The 17,917-nt window shown below is 40.2% G+C and overlaps 1 protein-coding gene across 1 annotated transcript in view; it reads left to right on the top strand.

Annotated features, from left to right (window-relative positions):
* Positions 1 to 17,917, top strand: part of CRYBG1 (crystallin beta-gamma domain containing 1) — a 206,463-nt gene that overhangs the window by 83,338 nt on the left and 105,208 nt on the right. Inside the window, exon 2 of the mRNA XM_049695279.1 lies at positions 1,495 to 1,633. Coding sequence (XP_049551236.1) covers positions 1,495 to 1,633 — 139 coding nt within the window. The remainder of the gene's footprint in view (positions 1 to 1,494; positions 1,634 to 17,917) is intronic.

The raw sequence follows: 17,917 nt of genomic DNA, 5'->3' as shown, positions 1-17,917 counted from the left end.
CTGGTGCCTCAGTGGTTAAGAATCCGCCTGCCAATGCAAGGGCCTAGGGTTCGATTCCTGGTCCGGGAAGATCCCACATGCCGCGGAGCAACTAAGCCCATACGCCATAACTACTGAGACTGTGCTCTAGAGCCCGCATGCAACAACTACTGAAGCCTGCATGCCTAGAGCCCGTGCTCCACAAGAGAAGCCACTGCAATGAGAAACCCATGCACTGCAACGAAGAGTAGACCCCGCTCGCCACAACTAGAGAAAGCCCACGCACAGCAACAAAGACCCAACACAGGCAAAAATAAATAAATTTTTTAAAAAAGAAAATGAAACATATTAACCCTTGTATCAGTTATAACGCTGCTCAACTACAGATAATAGAGAACAGGTGACTCAAAGTGGCTTAAAGAATAGGACATTTATTATGCAACATAACAAGAACTCTAGAGCTAGGGCAGGTCTAGGGTTGGTTAATTCAGCTACTCAACAATGTATTTGAAGACTCAAGTTGCTCTCATATTTCTGCCCTGCTTTCTCCTCCATCTATTCTCCATAGGCTAATGCCACTTCTGGTCCCAGGATGGCTGTCACATTCATCACATGCAGTCGTGACACTGGCTTTCAGGGAAGAATTGTTGCTTTCTGTAAACCTTCTTTTAAGAGAAAGACCTTCTCCTGATTCCTTCAGCAGATGTCTCTCTCATATCAGTGGCCAGAGTTGCATCAGATAAGTAGGGCAAAGTACAAACACTTTAAGGGTCAGGTGGACCTAAATCAGTGTGTTGATATCAGCCAGACATATGTATGGACATATGTCTGAGTCAGTTACTGGCGAGGGGCATGGAACACCAGGATTAGACCAATCGTGATTGATTATCAGGGCAGGAAGCAGCTTCCTCTGAAGCACATGGATATCTGAACAAAATCAGGGTTATTAGCAAAGAAAATGTGTGTTAGGGGTGTGGCAGTTAGGCTGGGGGTTTAGATAAAGGAAATGGTTTGGGGCTAGGCAACCACCAGTGTCTGCTAAAACCCTCTGCCTTCGTTGGTTTGCATTCCTTTTAAATCTAATAAATATTATAATCCTGGGAACAGTTTCCTTTGCCTGACATAGCCTAGATTCCTCCCCTAACTGGGAGTCAGTTTCCACTTTATTTCCAATGTTCAGGAAACATACAAATGTCTTTTTTTTTTTTTCTTAAGAGCAATGACAGCAGAGCAACCATACAAATATAAAATGAAATTGTATTGCTTTCATGTCAAAATATAACCATCTAGCAATTTACCTATTTACCCATCTATCTCGATTTGTTTTCTGCACAGGGTTTAAAAGAATTCTGTTTATAAATGTGTTATGAGAGTACCAAGTTATCTGCAATCCTGTGTAGGCTTTGAAGAATGATTCATTATTTTGGTTGATTGGAAATATACACAGGGAAGTGTGCCTTTGGGCTTCTTGATTTTCCAGCATCCTTGATAAGTTGTTGTTTCCACTCTTTACAGAGCTTTGGAGGTAGTGGATGGAGGCCATGTGGCTGGAGAGTGCCAAGAATTTACACTGCACTGCGGGGAGTCCCGGTTCTTCCACACTGCCTGTGAGGTGCCTGGTCCTTTACCTACAGAGTCTGGAATGTTTAAAAAGGTAATGCTTCATTTCCAGTATTTGGCTCCCAGGACTAAACACTTTAATGAATTAAAAAGTGAAAAATAACCCCTGTCTGATTGAAAAACACATACTTGAAAAGAACGTAGATGGTAAAAAGGTCATTATATATCAACGCACCAGGATAATAAATAAGGATCAAGGGATAAGTTTGAATCTTTGCTCTTTGCTGCCTTCAAATGTTCTACCTCGTTGTCCTGGGTGCCTTTTGCCTGCCTTTTTCCCTTTGTATACCTTTAACTCAAAGGTATACAAAATAAAATGACATCAATATTTGGAAATAGTGATTCATTCCCATAAAAGGCATTTTTACTACTTCCTACTGTAAGGCATTTAAAGTTGTTACCATTCTATCGGTAGTTACATCTTAATATCTAGATGTTTACGCAGAAAGTTCTGACTTAACTATATTGCCTTGAAAAGTTTTTCCCAAAGTGGGAGATAACGTGTATGCATGTTAACTGCATCCTTTCACCCATGAAAAGACATGGCTCCTGTCCTTGCCTGCAGGCAACAAAGTAGAATAAAGTCTTGAGTCACAGTGTGAGAGCTGGTTTAGCTGCCAGGCTTTGAAGGTTGTATAATACATTTCTTGTTACAACTTCTTATAAGATCACTGAGGGTTAGTAATGAAAGATATTTTGTCATGAAAGAAATCTCCCTCCCAAAGGAATTTGCTTTAGTAATGCTATATATTAAAAGTGAAAAAATTACTTAGTGCAAGATGAAAAATTTTGGAGATTGGATGCACAACAATGTGAATGTATTTAGGACTACTGAGCTATATACTTAAAATGGTTAAGATGGCAAATTGTATGTTATGTGTATTCTACCACAATTAAAAATTAAAATGAAAAAATATCCTTACTGGTGGAAAGCAGTAAGAAAAAAGGACATGATGCGATTATAAACTCATATTTTATTAGAAAATGACAAAAGTAGGTAGGGAAATTCAACAGAAAATGCTTTCTAACTCAAAGTAGGATAATATCAATCAGAGTACCAGAAATATAAAATTAAATTTTATGAAATGTTGAAATTAAAAAATCAAATTTAAACTAAAAAATTAAATAACCTGGCTTCCTATAATTTATACTCACTTTCAAATTGGTTTTGCATTTTGTTCTTCTTTCTGTATAAGAAATAGTTTATAACTGGAAACAAAACCTGATAAATCCAGTCACTGGCCCTGAGTTTCGAGTTGTTTTCTACATTTTTCCTTTAATAACTTAAAATAAAAATAATTCTGCAAGTATCATGCCATTAACTATCCTATGATGTTTCCTGAAGTCCAGGAAACAATTGGGGGCAGCATTCAAAGTTGCGGCAAAAAGTAAATTCCCTGAGAAGGGTGGCGGTGAAGGGTCTGCAGTGCCCCCTCCCTTGGTCTGCAGTTCAGCAATAGGCGTGTCTTCTTCCTAGTCCCCTTATCCCATCTAGACATGCTCTCTCAGCCCTTGCTTGCTGTCCCAGGCTGCAGTCAAGGAGCCCTGAGCACCAGGCAGCTCATGGGAGAGGCCCCGAGGCCAAGCCAGAGAGCTCAGTCCCATGAAGGCTGGCAGGGAGAAAGAGGCCAGTCGGTACACCTGGGGAAGGCAGAGGCCTGGGACCAGAAACGGATGAACTGGGAACCCAGTGTAGGAAGGGAGCCAGGGCAGATAGAAACAGGGTAGGAACTGGACGAAAGGAGCAAGCAGAGGCAAAATGTCCTTCTGGCTACACTGTCTCCACGTGTTGCCTGAAATGGGGTCAGCCAGGCACCGTCTGTACTCTCTGCCTGTACCACACCCTCCTGCTCAGAGATGGTCAAACGTCCACATCAGGAAGAACTGGCTCCCGGGTCCACTTCTGGATCTGCCTGTTTCTCCCTCTCCCGCTCCCCACCTCCATCAGCCCTCTTTCTTCCTCCTGCTTGCTCTGGGCTCTAGCTCTCTGGATCTTTCTCATCTGCATATTCTACTAGGGCTGGGAGAAAGGAAGAGGCATGGAACAGACGTTCTCTTGCCTACTGATGTGTTCTCAACTTTATGTCTCTTGAGATCATGGCTGAGAGGAGTAACCAGACCATTCTCAGAAGTGCAGGACAGCCCCACACCACCAGCCTGGCCAGTAGTACTGGGAAACAGAAGCTAACTCCATGTAGATTCTGGGTAGTTCGTACCCACTGTGAGTGCCAGCATGCCAGGGCGCCTCCCATACGTCCAAAGGACTCTTCTCTTAATCCACTCTGGGCAGCAAGCCTGGTCATTTCCTGCAGGATTCAGCAGATTTACTAGGCAGTTGTATCAGGGCCACCCTTGGCGCCTTTCCCAGGCAGAAGGCCATCAGTTCTTCTTAAGATACCTGACTTGATCTAGCCCTCTAAGTTATATCTATTTACTCAGATGAATGTTTCAATTTTTTATTTTCATTGAAGTGAAGCCATGTGCCTTCCCCCAAACAACCAGGATTGATTCCTTCTCTATATTTGTTCCATACACTCTGTGTTACTGTGTTTACTTATTTAACATGCTATTAACATTCCTTAGACATTCTTTAGAGCTGACAATACTGTACTGAATCCTTCAATTAAAAGAAGACATTGTTCTTCCAGCTTGTATAAACAGAAATAGGGATTTATAATTATAAAGCTGGTATTGCCTCTCAAATGCATGTATACGTCAACTAGGAAAAAAAGCACAACTACAAATCAAAGGAGAATATTACTAGAATTTAAATCTTAGATGAGAAACATCATCAGGGATTATATTTATTTATACCAAACAATTTTTCCTTTAAACGGCTACATAAAACCTTTAGTCAGCTTTAGAGTAGAAGATATATTTATGTAAATATTTATTACAAATATTTATATTTGTAACAGACTTTTAATATGAGAGAAAAGCATAAGGAAGTGGTATCATTGAGTGAAAACATATATCATATGTGATAATTATATTGAATAATTCTTTCTTTGCATGTAAGAAAGGATTAATATTGTAGATTAATATGTTTTGCTGTATTATATACTTATTATATTTACTACTGAATTCATTTTTTAAGTGAAAATGTCTTAATTCCACTACATAGAGATATTTCCAGAACATGAAGTAACACCCTTTATTAATTAAAGCATTTCTTTAAAAAAAAATAGAATAAGAATACTGAGCAAAGTATTGTTAATTAAAATTAGCATCTTCAAAGAGAGTAATTACCTTAATGAGAATTTCAGTGATTTCTAGTATGAAAATCTTTTAATTTCCCTTCAATTCTAATCACTTATTTTGATCTAGAAAATTGTATCTGACAATAGTGATAAGTAAAATTGTCACATTTTCAATCCTTCCGGAGCCAAGTTCAAACAAGTAAAAAGGAATAAGTGGGCACAGCAATTGTTTGATTAATTCAAGCAAAAGAAAAGAATGATTTTGCTTTAGCCGTTTGGATTTTTTCATTCTTGACTTGGATAAAGCCTCTAATTCCCATTGCCTGCAAGTGTGTTTGCACGTGCGTGTGTATAAGTGTGTGTATGTGTACTTTTTAAAAGAAAAAATAAGCCCCACACCCCCAAACCAAAGTTGCTATAATCTATAGAGGAGAAAGAATTTTGCCAAATCAGTGCTGCTTCTTCAGAACTCACGTGTACAGATTTTGATTCTTGTTAATGCTTCTCTGCCTCATCATTCAGGAGATATCTGTGAAGGTCTCATCCCACTCTTGAGATTGGGATGCTCCCAAATCATCCAAGACAGGTATCTGCCTTAGTCTCAAGTATCTCAGAGATGGTTCTACCACAGTTGCTTTTGACAGCTTTTTCATCGCCCAGTTAATCTTGTAATTGTCAAGGTGGAGTGTTGTCCAGCTTCCAGCCTGGTTACTCTAGTTCAGTCAATAAGGATAACAGTTCAATTCAACAAGCATTTGTCGAGGTAGCAGAGAGGACAGAACATTTCCTAACACGTTCATTTCCATGTTTCTCAGGTGGTTGAACACTCTGAGAGGTGACATCCGTTTCTCTTCCCAACCCTATAACTCCTGCTTTCTCTCTCTCTAGCTGCTCCACATGGGCCTACTGGTTTTCCTCTGGATGCCCAATCCCCAGGCTTACCTCATTTCTTTGGTTGGACCAAGTTCAAAATATGAAGTACTTAAGAGGGCTCAGACTTGTCCACCCGCCCTGCCCCATCCCATGCAGCCCAGTGTTGGGTTGGCCTGGGACACAGTACGTGAACATTGGTTGCTGGGCTCCTACATTTTGTCTCAGATCACCCATGTTGCTGATCTCACCAAGGACTCTTCTGAAATTATCCTGCAAGTAGTAAGACCTTCGAAATCCAAGTTCCGACCCCCAAGCCCTAATCCTGAGACAGAGGCATTTAATTACTAAGGTTAGCCCTTTCCGATAGTGACTTCCTTGAAGGACTTAAGAGTATAATCCATCTGTTCCAACTCTGCATTCCACACTCCTATTGGCACTTTGTCTTACACTTGCATGTGTCATCTGTTGTGTGATTAGGGACTGCTGGCCCCTTAGACCTACCTTGTCCCAAATCTCTGCTTTCATCGTCCTTCAGATCTTGACATCATTTTACCCACCCCACCCTGGGACCGGCCCTAGCCATACAGGTAGGCCTAGTGCCCAGTTTCAATCTCTCATCCCTTTCCCTACTGGCTACATGGCAGGAGTCTCTCTGTGCTCTATAAGTACTGATCTAAAAGGCTAAATATACTGTTAAGAAAAATAATTCAACATAGAGAGCAATGTGTACAGCATGTTACATTTTGTGTAAAAGGGGGATTAGAATAGATAGATAGATAGATATAGATATATCTTTGTAGATTCATTAAGAAATTATGGAAGGATACATGAAAAGCTAGTAATAATTACTTGTGATAGAGGTGGGGGAAAAGAGTAGATAGGGGATGCAGGTGGGAGAGAGACTTTACTGTGCACCTTTTCATATTTTGAATTTTGAACTATTTGAAAGTATTGCCTACTCAAAATATTTTTGAAGATGGAGGAATGAATAGATATGATTTAAGTTATATTGTGATTAAAGTCACATTGAAATGGTTTAGGTATGCACGTGTGATTTTTTTATGATTCTCTGATTTGCTGTAAACCCTACCAGTCCTGATTGCATTGCCCGAGGACGTTACTGTTGTTCCCAAATTTCTTATTGCACCATTCTACTACCTTTGCCTATGTTCTTTCCCATGCCTAGAAAGTCTTTCCACTTGTCTACCTGCAAAATTCTACTCATCCTTTAAGATCCTGCTGAAACAGCTCTTTCTTTGTGATCCCTGCCCTCAAAAACTTGTTTATTTACCTTGGATGTATCACGAACTCAGCATTTACCATATTGATTTACAAGTCTCCTTCCTTACCAGACTGGGAGGCCCTAAGGGTCAGATTGCATTTGTATGGCTGGAACATTATCAATTTTGCATGAATGAAATGCTGTCTATTTGCAGTAAAAAGTAGTGGAAAACAATGCTATTGCAAATGTGCAGCATTTCAGCTCCGTATGAGTTGAATTTTTATTTACGCTCTAGAAGGTAGAGAAGGAAAGCTCACCAAATGCATATACACACAGGTAAGCCATGTGTGGGCAGCAGAAAGAGAATGTGATTGTTTCCGGAGCATGACTCCACCCTCCTTCTCCAGCACTTGGGCTGTGGGGTCCGCGAAGATCAAGGTAGAGCATAGTGGCCTAGGGAGCACTTTTCCTCTGAAAAAGCCTGGTATTATTGGATGCAGCAAGAGGTGCTTTTCCTACATAGGAAGTTTCACATGTTGGGCATTCTGTAGGCTGGAGAATGTTGCTTTAATAACCCAAGAATGGCATTACAAAAGCAGGATATGGTATACCAGTTCTTTTTCTCATTAAAGCTAAATGTCTGGCCTTATAAGAAAAAGATTGATTGCCTATGATAGCTGGCTTTGGGAAAATCAAGCCTTTGGATATAACTATCTGTGATATTGTACATTTGAAGGTACCGTGATCACAAGGAAGCAGCAGGAGATCAATGAGTGATTTGTTGTTGTTTATTTTTGTTTGTTTGTTATTTGCGATACGCAGGCCTCTCACTGTTGTGGCCTCTCCCTTTGCGGAGCACAGGCTCCAGATGTGCAGGCTCAGCGGCCATGGCTCACGGGCCCAGCCGCTCCACGGCATGTGGGATCCTCCCAGACCAGGGCACGAACCCGTGTCCCCTGCATCGGCAGGCGGACTCTCAAGCACTGTGCCGCCAGGGAAGCCCGGTTTTGTTTTGTTTTTTTACACCCCAAGTACATGTGTTGTCTTCCTTTGAGGTAGTGGCTGTGGGTGCTGTTTATTCACATATGTATAAATAAATATATAAGTATATATTAACTAGTCCATTTCCCCATAACCCAAACTGGAAAGCTTTGTCTGTGGTAGGGTTTTGAGGTCTGTTTGTTTTTTAAGTGTGGTAATATATTTATTATTTTTCTTCTAAATATTATATTTGTTTGTTGCAAAAAATTTCCAAGAGTGTGAAACATACAAAATGAAGACTTAAATTCTCCCATTACACTTGAAGGTAACTAGTTTGGTGTGTATACTTTCAGAGTTTTTTGTTATGCATTTATGTAAACAGAGTTAGTGTATTTGTACTTTTCCAACCAAAAGATATCACGCAATGCATACAATTCTCTAATTTGTTTCTTTTTACTAAGCAATCTTTGTGATCATCTTTCCAAGTCAGTATCTATAAATACGCCTCTTTTGAACTACTACGTGATAGTATTCCATATGTATATTACGATGGCTGTACTATTCTATAGTTAACCAATCTTTATTTATGAACATTTAAGTTATTTCCACTTTTTTTTCTTTTATAAACATTGCCCTCTCTCTGGGTGTTTTTTTGTCAGTATTTCTTTTTTTTTTTTTTTTTTTTTTTTATGGTACGCGGGCCTCTCACTGCCGTGACCTCTCCCGTTGCAGAGCACAAGGCTCCGGACGCACAGGCTCAGTGGCCATGGCTCATGGGCCTAGCCACTCCGCAGCATGTGAGATCTTCCCGGACCGGGGCATGAACCCGTGTCCCCTGCATCGGCAGGTGGACTCTCAACCACTGCGCCACCAGGGAAGCCCTGTCAGTATTTCTATGGGATAAATTCTCTAGAAATGGAATTACTGAATCAAAAGTACACTTATTTTTAGATGTTATAGATATTGTCAAATTGCCCGTAAAAAGGTTTTATCAACCTAAGTTCCCAACCAAAGTGAATGAATGTGCCTATTTTCCTACCACTTCATAAATGTTGTAATTGATTTTTTTTTTTCGTTTTGTCATTCTGTTGGTATCTCATTGTTTAAAGCTATAGTTCTTCAATTAGGAATGAGGTTGGGGGACTTCCCTGGTGGCACAGTGGTTAAGAATCTGCCTGCCAATGCAAGGGACACAGGTTCGAGCCCTGGCCCGGGAAGATCCCACATACCATGGAGCAACTAAGCCCGTGTGCCACAACTACTGAGCCCACGTGCCACAACCACTGAAGCCTGCGTGCCTAGAGCCTGTGCTCCGCAACAAGAGAAGCCACCACGAGAAGCCTGCGCACCGCAATGAAGAGTAGCCCCTGCTCACCACGACTAAACAATGCCTGCCCTCAGCAGCAAAGACCCAACACAGCCAAAAATAAATAAATTTATATAAAAAAAAAAAAGCATGAGGTTGGGCTCTTTTTTTATGTTTACTGGCCATTTGTATTTCTTCAGTGAATTATCTTTTCATGTATTTTGCTCACTTATGTGTTGGGTTTATCTTGCTTAAGATATTGTGACAAAGTGATAATCATTGGTATTCAAACTGGTTAAAAATTGTGTTTTTACAGGGGACATTTTAACCTTTTTGTATTCTTTTTCTTTTAAAAAGTTATTTTAAGTTATTGAAAATAACTTAGTGTTCGGTTATCCAGTTAAGGTTTAAATTTGTCGTGTGCTTGTAGGGGCGGGAGTTTTGTGTGGCTGGAACTGTTAGGTAGTGAAGACCCGAAATGCTTCTCTGCTCTTACTAGAGAGTGGGTATCAGAGGAGACGGGAGTGGGAATGGGACTTGTGAAATAATATTTTTTGGTCACTCATGTAGTGGAACTAAATGACAGTCTCAGAAGAGTCACTGAAATGTTTTTCCCTCTCATTCACCTCAGTCCTGCTCCTGTGTGTCTTTCAGTCCCTTTGTTCAAATGAATTTCTTTCACTTATTATAAAAAATATTTACAACAGTCTTAGACTCAAAGTATCAAGGGCTGAAAATATTTAAGTTCAAGTCCTTCAGGATTCTGTGTCTAGCTCTAGTCAAGACAGATCCATTTCCATCAGGAATCCCTGGCTGGTGGTCATCCTGACCAGCATGGCTGTCTTGTAAGGATCGTTAGTGATTGTAAAGCCCAGGGCATATACAAAGCTCTCTATAAGTAGTAATTATTGTTATTTTCTGATATCCTTAAAGTTCAAACTGAATTCCTACCAGCTAATGTACAGGAGAAAATTAAAGTTCTTGTGACGTCATTCCCAGAATAAAGAGGAGTCACTGGCCAGTGACACTCATTTGTTTTCCTGAAGACATCGAGAGAGGATCACGTCGTCATGTTGGCCAGAGAGAAGACAATTTGGGAGGGGGGGGTCTTCTTTCGAATATTCTAATCATAGAATATTTATGTAGGTCAGGAATCCCTCATTGGGGATCCCTTCTTTAGTCAAGAACAAAGCCCTCTGGCTACACTCGACGACATTTGGGCCAATTGGAACGCGATCTGGTTGCTTATGTAGCTCTGGACACTGCATTTCTGCAATACTTACTTCTGAGGAAAATCTGAAGACTGGCCTAACCCAGAGCCTCAATGGGTGGGTCGAACCTGCTGTGGTTCTGGTTGTGGCAGGTGCAGTGGGTGTGCCGACAGTCGCAGTGGGAGGGCAGACTCTCGGAATAGGTGCCCCGACTCCCGGAATAGATATGAAAATTCCAGAAACAGGTACTGTAACCGGGATCTAGAGATGAGTCCTGCTGAGGGAATCTTTCTGAATATTGATTTGTCCAATGTCACTTTAATAACAATTGAGTATGAGGTACATGATTGGGAATCAGTATGTGTTACTGTTTCACAGGGCTAATGCCATGGTAGTCTTATATATTTGATAGTATCCTGGGCACTATTTATTAACATACTCCCTTACTTTTTTTTCTGAGTGTTAAACAATTTTTTTTTTTTTTGCAGTTGGTTAGAGCTTAATTGGGAAAGTCGATGCCGGTGAAGGTAACTCCTGCTGGGTACTGTTCTCTGAGACTTAGTCTTCTCTACTTTAGGCTTTTGAGAACTTTGAATGCTGGGAGAGAACCATGCTGCCCTACATTCTCTCAAAAGCTACTTTCCTGTGAGCTGAGCTTATTTGCAGATTACCAAGTTCTTAATTGAATCAGATATTAAATCACATAAAGGTGCTTTGAACAGTGGAATGATTCGTTTAAGATTCTGAATCAGCAGCTCAGAATTGCTTTTTGTGTACAGAATTTGACAGGAGCTGTTGTCTTTTTTATATATATACATTTATTTATTTATTTTTGGCTGTGTTGGGTGTTCGTTGCTGCACGCAGGCTTTCTCTAGTTGCAGCGAGTGGGGCGCTACTCTTTGTCGTGGTGAGCAGGCTTCTCATTGCGGTGGCTTCTCTTGTTGCGGAGCACAGGCTCTAGGCGCACGGGCTTCAGTAGTTGTGGCACGCAGGCTCAGTAGTTGTGGTGCTCGGGCTTAGTTGCTCTGTGGCATGTGGGATCTTCCTGGACCAGGGCTCGAACCCATGTCCCCTGCATTGGCAGGCGGATTCTTAACCACTGTGCCACCAGGGAAGTCCCAGGAGATGTTGTCTTAAGATTGAGAGGTGACTCAAGGTCTCAACACCAGTGGTCACTCATTATCCCCAGTCCCTGTTTGTTAAAGCCAGTGTTTTGTTTTAGTAGTAGATCGTCTGTGCTACTTTGTAATATGTGAGGTGGCCAGCACCACCAGCCTGAGCTTGCCTTTGATGCTTATTCATCCCCCTCTTCTCCACCTGTAATATTATACATCTGCTTTGTTTTGCACATGATAGCTTTGAAGCTACTGGAATGGAATGTGTAGAATGTGTATGTCAGACTAGTTTTGTAATGTGCTTTAGAAAAAGCAAGCTGTATGTACTTCTGAGCTACAGTTTCCTCAGGGTACTGATTAGAATGTAACCCATAACTTAATGAAATGGGTAATAGATTTAAATATATATATGTGTTTGTATGTGTGTGTGTGTGTATGTATATACATATATGTTTGTGTTACACACATACACATACACACACACACACACACTTTTGAAGAACATCTAAATGCTGAAGTGACAATTGAAGGTGGAATTAAACATTTGAAGTTAGTACTTTGCAGACCACATTGGTCAGATGGACCCCTCTTAGCTGTTTCTTATGTTCAAGTCTTCAGACTTGAATACAAGGGACTTAGTATTTTAATTATTCTATGTGTATTCCCATGATTATTGATTTTACTGTCTTCTTAGCAGAGCTTTGATTTCTCTCTGCCATTTTACCTAATGACTTTCTCTTTTGGAAGCTTTAGTCAAACACCATCTATAGAGAGGTCAAAAATTTAGTATTACAGATTTGTGTCCTCTGATAATTAGTGGTTCATTATCAGCTACCAAGGGGTATTTTTAATGACTTTCAACCAGCAATATGGAAAAAATGTCCAGAAAAACATGGGAAAAAACGAAAATTTGTGACTGGAAGACAACCAGATAACACTAACTTAAATGCTTAGAGCCTTTGGGTAACATGTGATTATGAGAGATCTCTGTAATTATATGACAATTGCAACCTAAGTGAATCTCTCCAAGGCAACCTGGGTCATCTCAATGAACAGTGGACCATCTCACCTAATTCCCTGCTGACTTTGAATGTAGATCTTAGAAACTTGAACATGCTATTCACCAAAATGATCCAAAAAAGAACCCCAAATAATGTGGAACTTTTGTCTTATTTGATTTTGTTTTATTAGTATCTTAAAATGAACATCAACCAACTTAGAAGATGAGGCAAGTAGGGACTGATTTGGCACTGATGCTAAAATTCCTAATTTAAAGCATCTCCCTATTGGTGATAATGTCATTCAAACCAGTGCAGAAGACTTTGCCCTTGAGTTCTCTCATAAGCTTTGCCCAAAATAACTAAAGAGAATATCAAAATACTTCTAAGAATTAACTTCTATGAGCTTAGCAATTAAGTGAAGTTCCATCATAATGTATATGTTAATTCAAAATATTGAATTTTTTCAGATATTTTCCAAAATGACAATATACATTGTAACAATGATAAATACCCTGAAAAAAAAAACTCTTTGATTTTCTATTTTAAAATGGTGATAATCCAAACTGGCTAAAGTAATCTGGTAAGTACCTGTGAATGCGAAAAATTATGACTTATCAACATCTATTCATCTTTAAAACCCCAATTAAATATCATTTCATTTGTGAAGTTCCCCTGAATTCTCAGGTGGTATTGTCTGATATCTCTCATGTTCTCATGGAATTTTATAATATCCCAAGTGATTTCTCCATATTATTATTCAGAAATTATGTCTCTTCTCCACTAGACTTCTCTAGGGCAGGGTATTCACATTCACATCTTATTCACACCTAATACTGTGCCTGCCATATAGAAGACACTAAATACACTAATTGCAATAACTGGAAAAGTGAATTATAAAGCACAGAATGTAGCCCAAAGACCAGAGCTCTGATTTCAACTTTTATATTTGTAAATTAGGAGATGAGAGTTGGATGAGACAGTGCTCTGTAGAACCCTAGGGATCCCCTGAGATGCCTTGGAGGCTGCAACAGGAAGAAAGGGATGGATGGAAAGCTGGATGGGAGAGGAACTCAGGCTTGCAAGCTTCACGCCTTGTCTTCACTCAGAGATGCTCACTTATATCTGTTTTCTATATATGACTGAATCCCTGTACAACTTCTTTTGAATAAAATGCTTTACTGCTGATAGAATCATGAAAACAACTGGACTAGATTACATATAATGTTCTTCCACTTCTAGTGTCTGTAATTTTATGTAACATTTTTATTAATTCATCTTATCATATTGTCTTTTTTTACAGATTTATTATTTTTAAATTTCATTTTATTTATTTTTGGCAGCCTCGAGTCTTAGTTGCATCATGCGGGATCTTCGTTGAGGCACGAGGGATCTTTCGTTGAGGGTGCGCGGGCTCCTCATTGCGGAGCGCAGCCTTCTTTCTAGCTGTGGTGTGTAGGTTTTCTCTCTAGTTGTGGCACGCGGCTCCAGGGCACCTGGGCTCTGTAGTTTGCAGCACGCGGGCTCTAGTTGAGGCGCGCGAGCTCAGTAGTTGTGGTGCGCGGGCTTAGTTGCCCCGCGGCATGTGGAATCTCAGTTCCCCAACCAGGGATCGAACCCCCGTCCCTTGCATTGCAAGTGGATTCTTTACCACTGGACCACTAGGGAAATCCCTGATATTGTCTTTTAAGAGAAACTTAATAATCACATTGCTCTCACTGACTTGTTACTTATACCCACACCACCCCCCATCATACCAGTCTTTTCTGTTCTATTTTGTGCTTAGCCAGCTTGTCTATTACACCTTGTAGTTACTCTTTAAATCTGAATGTTCTTTAGTTTTGTAAAATCTGAATGTTCTTTAGTTTTTAAAATCATTCTTAAATTTAATTGTTTTGAAATTCATTCCTATCTATCTGAGCATTAGCAACCTTGAATATCTAGTTTCATCTATAAATCTGATGATAGTATTCAGGTTGGAGTTATTGGGAGAGGGATGGTTGAGTAAATTGATATTCCGACCTTCCTATGGTGCTTGCTGATTTTGCAATGAGTTGTCTTCTCGACCCTCATCTTGTTTAAAAATGATATTTGAGAGAGCAAATATTTTAAAGTTTATGAGTAAATATTCATGATGGTCATCTAAAGTACTAAATAGAGCAACACATATTTTCACAGCATAGATAGTAATGATGGAATTAGTAGGTAGGTTATAGGAGAAAAGGAAAGAAGCAGGAGAAGGTCAAAGTACACAAAATAAGGAAAGAGATTCAAATACCCATGTGCTCAGCATTCATTCAAAGCTCATTAAACGTCCCTAGTGCGTCTGCAGTTTTAGTGCTAGCATTCTGCGGATGGCTTATCCTTTGTTCCTTATGTTTGGTACCTGTGCTATTTATTTATTCATTTCATGCTTGTTAATGAGGTACAAGCATGGGAGTTTCCTCTTTCAATGGAGGGGAATGAAAAGGGAATTGTTGGAAGTACACTGACTAATTCAGTCTCACAAATTACCAACAACTTACCCTAAAACAAGCCTAAAAGAAATGACAAACTAATTTTACTTAAGACAAAAAATAAGACCCAGTGTACCAGTTACATTTGATACTGTGTTGTTCTGTCTTACAATTAGGAAAGGCATCAGAATTGAGGCGATAGTTGAACACATGAGATGATAAATTAAGCAAAGTATTGATAGAATGTATTTGGTTAGAGAGAATGGTACAGAAAGGAAACTTAGGAAGTAGAATTTTTTTCAGGAATAAGTGTGGGGTGGGGTCCAGTCTTTAAATACAGAGAAATTATTGTAAGTTCTTGAGGAAAGAAGAATTCGTAATGAATGCAGTATTTCAGAGGTAGTGGCATTGATATTCCTGGTGTGATGGAAGGGAAGGGTTGAGGGATGTAAAAAGCTGTGAACAGAGGTGGGGACTGGGATCTCAGAAACTGCCCAAGAGGCTATTAAAACAGTATGGGCTTGGGGCTTCCCTGGTGGCACAGTGGTTAAGAATCCGCCTGCCAATGCAGGGGACACAGGTTCAAGCCCTGGTCTGGGAAGATCCCACATGCCACAGAGCAACTAAGCCTGTGCACCACAACTACTGAGCCTGTGCTCTAGAGCCCGCGAGCCACAACTACTGAGCCCGCGTGCTACAACTACTGAAACCCAAGTGCCTAGAGCCTGTGCTCCCCAACAAGAGAAGCCACTGCAATGAGAAGCCTGTGCACCGCAACAAAGAGTAGCCCCCACTCGCCGCAACTAGAGAAAGCCCGTGCACAGCAACGAAGACCCAATGCAGCCAAAAAAAAAACCAGTATGGGCTTGTATTAAGGTAGAGGCTGTTGAATGGGTGAAGTCAAGAGATCCAATGATGCATTACATGTAGGAGCAAAAGTGCATAGAATGAAAGATTTTAAGATTTTTAATTTGGGAGGCTAGAAAAAATGGTGTTCCTGGTGACAAATGAAATCCTTTAGAAAGGAAGCCTGCTTGCAAGGAAAAATTGATTTGTTCCTTTTAGAAAATGTTGACTTTGAAGTAGGAACTTGAAAACCAGGTAGAAAGTTTTAGAATAAAAGAGAGAGCAGGGCTTCCCTGGTGGCGCAGTGGTTGAGAGTCCACCTGCCAATGCAGGGGACGCGGGTTCGTGCCCTGGTCCGGGAGGATCCCACATGCCGCGGAGCGGTTGGGCCCATGGGCCATGGTGAGAGGCCCACGTACCGCAAAAAAAAAAAAAAAAAAAAGAGAGCAGTATGGAGAAATAGATTTGTGCTATCATCAGAGCAAATGAGAAGTGGAAAAATTTTCAGTTTTACTTTTCTTTCTCTCTCTCTTTCTTTCATTTTTTTGTTTGTTTTTGTTTTTTTTGTAGATTGACATTGAAACTCATTTGGCAGCAAAATCTGACCTGAATGCTTATAAGGCAATTTATTATCTTTAATTATCCCATTTACAGTAAATTGTCATACATTTTTGCTACAGAAATATTAATGTGTTATGGTACGTATACATACTACCTTTCCAAAATCTGAAGATTCTTACTTTTGAAATACTTCTGACCCCAATGAGATTTGCATCAGGGATTTTAAGTTTGGAGAAAGAATGCCAGTGATGGGGTAAGACAGAATCATCCATAACTGGGAGTTGTCTGTAAGGTTGAATAAATGACAAGAGAATGAATGATTAAACTTAAAAAGAAAAACATTATAGTTCACACAAGTAGAAGGTAAAATTGAAAGAGGGAATTCAAGAAATAAGTAAGTTGAAGGGGATAATGGATTTGGCAAAAAGAAGGATATAGCTGCATTCATACAGTTCTTAAAGGTTATGGGAGTGGTGGAAAATGGGCACTGGCAGCTGGAGAGAGAGCCTGAGGTTTATTTACAGGTTAAAGGAGAGCAAAGACTGGACGGGGAAGATTTAGGAAAGACTGTCAAAGGGGTAGCAGCACAGAGGGAAGGGCTGCTTGTTAAGATAGGACAAGGCAGATATAGAAGCTGAAAAGAGGAAAAAGGAGAAGGGACTATAGTAAAAATGCTTCAGAACGAGGGCATCATTTGGGAGGTGCATATTGGTTGCAAGACAGACCTTGAGCTCAGGTGGTCCGTAGTTTTGGAGAAGAGAGACATCTTCTCAAACTAAGAGGAAGCTATCAGAATGTGAAGCTGACACAAGAAGGAATTCCTCCTGAAGAGTTTCACTTTTCTTTGTAGAGAAAGAAAGTCGCTACCCCAAAAAATAGGTCTGGGGGAGAATTGATGATTGAGTGTGGTTTTGGTGTAACCACTGACAAAAGTATGGTAGGAAGTCAACAGTAAACCGAGGGCGTCAAAAGGGCCAGGATGAGTAAAACACCATAAATCTACAATTCAGGTGTACACAGAGTACCACTTGGCAATGACTCTCTTGTTATTTAATGCGATCTAAAATTTCCCAGTCCACAAAAGTGGGATAGCTCTGTGTCCCAGCAGACATGTAGATGTGACATGTGAAGTGATGCACACAAAATGATCATTTGTCATTTGCTTTCCCAACAATGAGCAAGTAGTTATCCCAGGACTAAGGACGTAAGTGCCACAGTGCAGTCGTCTCCTCGCTGGTCTCTCTGCCCCCCTTCTTACCCCCACCATTATTTCTGCATAGGGCAGCAGAGTCATCTTTTCAAGGCATAAATCAAATCCTACTGTTTCTCTGCTTGTAACTCTCCAAGGGCTTCCTATCACACATAAAAGAGAAAACTCTGGGGTTTTGGGTTTTTTTATTTTATTGGAGTATAGTTGTTCAGTTATACATATACATATATTCAGTCTTTTTTAGATTCTTTTGTCATATAGGTTATCACAGAATATTGAGTAGAGTTCCCTGTGCTATGTAGGTCCTTGTCAGTTATCTATCTTATATATGGTAGTGT

Source organism: Orcinus orca, chromosome 12, assembly GCF_937001465.1.
Source record: "Orcinus orca chromosome 12, mOrcOrc1.1, whole genome shotgun sequence".
Taxonomy (NCBI): Eukaryota; Metazoa; Chordata; class Mammalia; order Artiodactyla; family Delphinidae; genus Orcinus; species Orcinus orca.
The sequence above is the reverse complement of the archived record's forward strand: the minus strand, read 5'-3'. Positions and strand labels throughout refer to the sequence as shown.